The sequence below is a fragment of the Mizuhopecten yessoensis genome, unplaced genomic scaffold, assembly GCF_002113885.1.
Source record: "Mizuhopecten yessoensis strain PY_sf001 unplaced genomic scaffold, ASM211388v2 scaffold716309, whole genome shotgun sequence".
NCBI classification, from domain to species: Eukaryota; Metazoa; Mollusca; class Bivalvia; order Pectinida; family Pectinidae; genus Mizuhopecten; species Mizuhopecten yessoensis.
The window spans coordinates 149999-157504 of record NW_018480052.1 but is presented as its reverse complement, the minus strand read 5'-3'; the positions used below and the strand labels follow the sequence as shown (position 1 = coordinate 157504).

Genomic DNA, 7506 nt, shown 5'->3' with positions numbered 1-7506 from the left:
GTGATTGTGAAGGATCCCCATACCACTGTCACGAGCTGTACTTACACATTGGGAACTGTTTTTCTCAACATTACTATATGTTTGATAAATCACTTCAGAAAAGAAACCATATCTTGCCAAACTTTATAGAAATAATAATGAAGATGAAATAATCAGAATATTATCAACAATGTTCTGAGTGTAAAAAGTTACCGAGGTTCGAACCCTGAACTTCAGGTTGTAATACTATTGCTCTAACCGATTGAGTTACTTGATCAACTGAAGCGTCCTGGACCAACTGTGCTACCGTTGTATCAAAACGAAACTAAGGGGAGGTCACTCTATATGTAATAAAACACAGTGCAGTGGGACAGGAATCCTTAAATGACGAAGTGAAGGCTCGGAAATTTAATTTAAAATCGAGCAATATTGGATTTAAAGTAATAAGAATAGCATGTTTATTTAACACACTGTAGTTTCCATGGTGATCTGATCAAATCCAACACTTCTCTGTTCATCAATTAAATTTCAGTAGCCTGTGCCAATGTTAACGGACGGGCTATTTTTTATCACTTTGATTTATCAGTTGTAATTTTCAATGTTTTTATAATGAACAGAACTTGATTGTACTTCAAAACAGCAAAAGTTTGACTCTAAAATGTTTGATTCATGTACAGAATATTTGTAGTGTTAAATCCAGACTTTACCGTAAGTTTGACAAATTGACTTTGAAGTTTGACTGTATGTCCCGTAAATTAACAGAAACATCATCCCAGCAAAATAACCTGATAAACGGTTAACAATTTCATCATAATTAAAAAAGTGTTATTACAATGTTTATACATTATAACAAAAATGGTATTAAAAAGTTATTGTATTGTCTATATTGTGTGAGGTCATTAGAACCTGGCATCAAATATTACGCTTCTCATTCCCGCACATTTTCGATACAACTATATTTTCATCATTTCGTCATTTTGCTTTTAAAAATCTAATTTACCACGGTATAGAAAATAAACTGGTTTTCCCATTGAAATATCACATATATTTCACTTGTATACCATCATTGTGTAATACTCATCATACTCGTAAAACATTCGGTGAGAAACAATTAAATATCCTCCACATATAGGTCACAGTGACCTTCACTTCTAGGTCAAAGGTCAAATAAGTACAAAGCAAATATGTATATTGGCTGATAAGTACAATGTACTTATCAGCCAATATTCACAAAAATAATAATGTTAATAATTCACAAAAACTTAAGTTGGTTATCTACTACAGCAGAGAGCCGATTATCTAAACATTACAGGATAGATCTTCAATATAGATAAGTGGTCATTCAGATAACCATTCACACAGTTTTAAAGCTATTTATTTATCATAAGACACGACTGAGCTTTGTTAAGAAGCTTATGTTTAGGTAAAAAGGTTATGTACAAGATATATCATACACTATAGAGTAACATCAACTTCTAGACTTGATTAGATTTTTGGACATTGCCAAGGTCAAAGGTCACATTTGAACACTTTTGAAGTAACAGTTTGTGGACTATAGATATCTCATGAACCCCTCATTACAGATTTTGTTTATATTGACACCATAGTATAGTATCTCGACTATTTCCTGATTGGGGGCTGTGGAGTGTATCTGACTTTGTCTCTATCCTCCAACTGTTGTAAGTTAAATCATGTCTGATAGTTGTCCACTATCTGTTACCAGCTTTATTCCCTCTTAAAGTAAAATTATAAATAAAATTGTATAATCTTATGGGGAAAAAACACATTTCTTTTTCTAGTGACACCTAAAGATACATAGGATAAAATAATAAAACCCTACTCCTAACAGTTCTAATGTACATACCATCTTCTATCTAACCACCATTGTCCAACTATTTAGCCATCAATAATCTTGTTGTCATATTATCCTGCCACCATAAGTCCAGTTGTCTCATACTCCAGCCACCGTTAGTCCAGTTGTCTCATACTTCAGCCCCCGTTAGTCCAGTTGTCTCATACTTCAGCCCCCGTTAGTCCAGTTGTCTCATACTCCAGCCACCTTTAGTCCAGTTGTCTCATACTCCAGCAACCGTTAGTCCAGTTGTCTCATACTCCAGCAACCATTAGTCCAGTTGTCTCATACTTCAGCCCCCGTTAGTCCAGTTGTCTCATACTCCAGCCACCGTTAGTCCAGTTGTCTCATACTTCCGCCACCGTTAGTCCAGTTGTCTCATACCCCAGCCACCGTTAGTCCAGTTGTCTCATACCCCAGCCACCGTTAGTCCAGTTGTCTCATACTCCAGCAATCATTAGTCCAGGTGCCTCGCATTCCTGCCACCATTGTTTGTCCCACATTCCAGTCGCCATTAGTCCAGTTCTCATATTCAAGCTGTCATTTGTCCAATTGTCATTAGTCATTATTAGTCTAGTTGCACCACAGTCCCGCAACCATTTGTACAGCTGTCCCACATTCAATCCCCATTAGTCTAGTTGGCCAACACAGGAATTCTCACACTATAAACCTTAGATCTTAGATACACTTCATTTCAGTGGTTTAGTAACAAATTTAGTTTGCTTTAACGAAATTGTTCCCCACACAGACTTTGATGAGAATGAATTATTAATCACACTAGAAATTATTGACGGGTTTATCTCTGATTATCATAATACAAAAAAATCACTAGAATGTTGAATATATTTTCTCCAGTGATTATGATGATGTACAATCAGGGTAGAATGTTGACTGGTTATTTATTGTGGTCAGTTTTGTTGGTCTGGTTCTGTGTTGTCATGGTAACTATACCTACTAGTTATGTCACAGGAGTCACACACTGCTGTACTGTAGCAGTTTAACATTGCTGTAACCAAACACTGCCCACATGACATCCTCCCTGTTTACACCTACAGCCGATGTAAAGTATGTGTCTGTGTGTATGATCCTGAGGAACTCACCACGTCCACTGATGAGTAGGACTCTGTAGTTGTCCCAGTCCCCTATGATAATGTTCCCCACACTGTCATACACCACACTCTGGGGGTCAAATGGTTCAGCTCCTTTATGTGATGATTGTTTATATGTACTGGGGATGTCACCTCTATATACAAACAGTTCCCTGAAATCAGTGTCTATAACAATAACATGTCGTGTCCCATCACCACCATCACCCTTAATATTCCTATCAACCACTGTGACATTGTGAGTGACAGGACACTCTGAGATCCTCTGTGGTGTACACACTAATGGCTTCCCAGTCCCTGTAACACTTGTAGTGAGTACCATTTGACCTTGTGGGGTAAATTTGGAGATGTTGTTGGTCATCCCTAAAATGACATGGTTACAGGCAGTAACACAGATACACATGGGTGTCTCCTTGGTGCTGAATCTGTGATATAGCTGTCCTGATACTAGCTCCATGATGTTGTTTTCTCTATCACAGACCCACAGTGTGTGTGTTGTTGGTGACAGACTTATGTCAATGATGTTAGTTTTGTGTTTGACCTCCTGTATTACTTTCCCCTTCCTGTCCAGGAGAGTTAATGTGTCACTGTAACAGGTCCACACCTGACCATCAGTGGTGGGGCATACAGAACCAATAACGACAGGAGGCCTCCACTCCTCCAACACTTTGGTCTGTGACAGTAGTTTGTACATAGTCACTGCCTTCTTTCCTTTTGATTCTGAGTGTTGTGATGTAGAGGATAGTTTCTGACCACCAGATGTCCTGACTGACCCATCCTGGTCAGTTGAAGCTTGACCTTGACCTAAGGCTTCAATTTTCCCTAAGGCCAGTTCTAGGTGATGTTGAGGGTTTTTGTTTGGAGTGAAATTGGCAGTACCCAGGACAGGTTTTACGGGGAGGCTTATTTGGGAATGAATTTCACATCCTGTGTCGTAGATTTCTATGTGAGAACCATGCTGGAGTGCTACTTTGCATTCCTGAATTTGTTGTCCGAGTTGCTCGTTATACATTTCAAGGTCCTGTTTGTATTTCTGTATAAGCTTGGTATGATCCTCCTCCGTTTTGTGGTAAAGAGAGAGTGTCTGTGATGTCAGCAAGTCGAGGTCTTGTTTTAATTTGTCTGTTTGCTTTTTCAACTTGTGTGAAAGATCCTCAAAATTGCTCTTGTTGTCTCTAAGAAGTGTATCAGTAGATGTGATGTATTCCCGAAGTTGTACCAGGTCATTCTGTTCAGTTCTGTCAATAAAGTTTTGAATGTCTTGTTTCTTTGTAGGAGTAATATCGCTGAGTTCACAAACATCATGGCCTTTGTGAGTAGATAAATGACATTTTAGACAAACAAGTGTATCACATTTTTCACAGAAAAGTTCCAGTGGTCTCCCCTTGTGTTCAGTACAGGTACGGAGAGGGATTTGACCTATGGGTGTTGCCATGTTGATGAAAAAGTTGTGGAAGAGACAAGAAAGTTTATATATAGACCCAAACAACTGGTCTATTATATATAACTGATATTGAATTACAGTCACAAAATAGACATCATTTTATGTCTCTAAATCTTGACTTTACACCGAGCTCCAATCCAGGCACATGTGTTCATAAAACATAATTGTAAAGACACTAAATCATAGCTACCTGATGATCACTGATGTGGGTTACTAGGAAGAGAAATCCAGGGTTTCCATTCGATTTTCCAAGCCTCAGAATGATAACGTCAAGTAAACACATGAACATATTGTAGTTGTTCATATCCCCAGTATTTGATTCCTTGTCCAGGTATAAACTACTTGTTTTCTGGCTCAGAACTACACGAAATGTTCCAAGGAGACATTTCTGTTTAACGTCAGTTACAAAGTCCAAACTGAACACGCCATCTTCATAGATCTACCCCCGGAACCCGTGATCTACCTGTGCTGACGTGTCTGTTTAGAAAATATTACTTCCTTGTTCAGCGAGGTTGCCGACAGGCCTACAGAAATCATGAAAGGGTAGATTTTGCAGAAGGTCAAGGTTGGTCATGTTTATCAGGGTCGGATCCAGGATTTCCGAGAATTTTTTCTCAATTGTCAACGGTGTGCTGCCGAGCACCCCGAGCGCCACAGCGCGTAGCGCGAAGAGGGGGAGGATATGGGAGGGGGTCCTCCCCCTCCCGTAAGGGGGTTTTGGGGGATTTCCCCCCATATAAATGTGTTTTCTATAACGTCTCAGAAGCGATTACCCGTGTTCTGAGGATGGTTTTTAAAACTTTAGAAAAAAATGTTTTTGTGCATGAAGTTAACTTAAAGATTAAAACCAAATAAAATAAATGGTCAGCGCCTGTTTAAAGAATACTCAGCATAAAAGGAAGACAACTACTAACCTTTCATTAAAATGGAAACGCTGTTGTAAAGACAATCGGCATTCCCTGTAGCTTTCAGGGCTTTCCATAGGGTTTTGTCAATATCAAGCACGTCGGCAGTAATTAGATTCGTGGATAGAATATCCACTCCCCTTGTTTCTACAGCCGTAGCTGAACTAAACAGTTAGAAAGCCCTGATACCTGATGTAAATAATTTCGAACTTGTAAAAGTATATAAGTATATTTCAATTTAGTTTTACTATTGATCACTGTGAGTGTCGACGGACAATGTATTTGTTTTAAAAACAAGGGTGCGGCACCTTTTGATGTCCGCGTTGCATTGCCTGTGAAATATATCCACGAAACACTGTATCAGTTCTATAATGCATTGTTAGGTTCACAGCTTCCATCAGATAAAAAGCGTTTACTTTAAACTTGTATAGCGCGTTGCATTGCCTGTGAAATGATATGTTTAGTCGATTATACATAATATTGTCAGCCGAAAAAAACCTTTATCGTTCTTGTATAATGATATGATTAATATCGCCCGGGCGGTTTGGAAGGTTTCAATAAAAAGTATTAATTTCCACCGAGCGTTGCAAGTTGCAACTTTGGGTTTTGCGGAGGTGCTAAAATAAAAATAAAAACTTTAGGGTCAAGATACAAAGTAGACGAGAGTAGCGATGCGAACGAATATTGTTTTATTAATGAAAATATAGCAAAAATATCAGATAACGGAAACCCACAACATTTGCTAGGATGCCGTAAGGGATTTGTGGGGCGTAGCCCCAGATTTTTTTTATACAAGCTCCGTGCATTATTTGATGCATTTGAAAATGTTAATATGTTCCCATTCCCGGCAGATCAGACCATTTCAGCCCGGCCCGGAAAAGGTCAGTCCACCGCCAAAAGGGGGTGGGGCCGGGTGTGCCCCCCCCCCCTAAATCCGCGCCTGTTTATAGACCGTGGTATTTGGTGTGTAGTGTTTGACAGTTATATGTGTATAAGGTTACAAGACAAACCTGTCATGTCAGTATATAAAACTATGATTATTTAAATGTTATGTGAATTTGTGAACATTGTTTTTCACCTTACATTAAAAACACGAGATAGACTTGTTAATATGTACTACTGTTTATAACAGTATAATTAAGTTTCCGCGTTTCGGTAGTATATATAAGCCGGGAAAATGTTGTATGCGTGACATAGGTCACGTGATACAGGTGAGATCGGGTAGGGTAATAGGGACACGTATCATTATCTAGCTGCCAGCCGTACCGACAACATCACAATTAAAAACAACTTGCAATGCACTTGTATTCGCTTTATGTTCGTTCCAGTATTAACATAAGAATACGTTTACATTCATGTTGTACATCATACTACAGTGGTTATTGGTAAACATTAGATTTCCAATGTTTTGTACATCCTAGATCAGTCCAAGGTTTTCCAGAGTTTTTTGTATCGAAAAATATGATTTTTTAGATCTGGTTTTTAGCCCAGGACTGGATCATTTAATTCATTCTTCATAGTTAACGGCGTGTGTTTGGAGAGATGTGAAGGTGTTGTATTATATGTATTATAGACAAACATTTGCTTTATCACATTGCCCAACAATGCACTAATAAACTCCGGCTACTGTGCGCGGCAGCCTAGTCGGCTGTACGCGGCAGGCTAGTCGGCAAATGAAGTATTTGAGTCGGTGTTGTTTTAATGGAAGTAGATAGATAGAAGAGTTTATACAAAATCTTACACACAGGCCGTTACCGGTGATGTCCCGGTCGTATCAGACAGTACCATAAAAAAGTCCCGTACAGTCGGGTAGTCGACTTCAACATCCCTGGAAGTCAGTCCGCCACCCAGTCTGTCCGTTCTTCCGTAACAGCACCCCAGGAGCCTACGGTGTCCGTGCCATTACAAAAACTTCTCAGTCTAGTCGTGTCCGTCATCGCCAAACTAAATAATGGCTCGAGTTGGTTGGATATATTAATCTACGTATTGAGTCAAGCTGAAACCATATTTGGTGTAAAGCTTGACACTACACAACTGCCCGAAACACAATTAAGTTAAAATGTCACCCAATACCACCACTGGTATAGGTATTCTCCAGTGGAAAGCCAGGAGCATCACTAAAAATGGCATAGAACTTGTCAAATATATTGAAAGTAGACCTGCTATCAATGTAATATGTATACAGGAAACTTTTTTTTTTTTTTTTTTTTTTTTTTTTTT

General features: G+C 38.9%; 1 protein-coding gene across 1 annotated transcript; it reads right to left on the bottom strand.

Annotated features, from left to right (window-relative positions):
* Positions 1-1765: 1765 nt before the first annotated feature.
* Positions 1766-4950, bottom strand: LOC110442895. The gene has a single exon (XM_021486756.1). It carries the CDS (start codon positions 4370-4372, stop codon positions 2804-2806), a length of 1569 nt encoding a protein of 522 aa, XP_021342431.1. The 5' UTR covers positions 4373-4950; the 3' UTR covers positions 1766-2803.
* Between the last annotated feature and the right edge of the window lie 2556 nt (positions 4951-7506).

What these genes read in the sequence shown, in the direction of transcription:
- LOC110442895 (XM_021486756.1), bottom strand. Translation starts at nt 4,372, where the DNA reads ATGGCAACACCCATAGGTCAAATCCCTCTCCGTACCTGTACTGAACAC.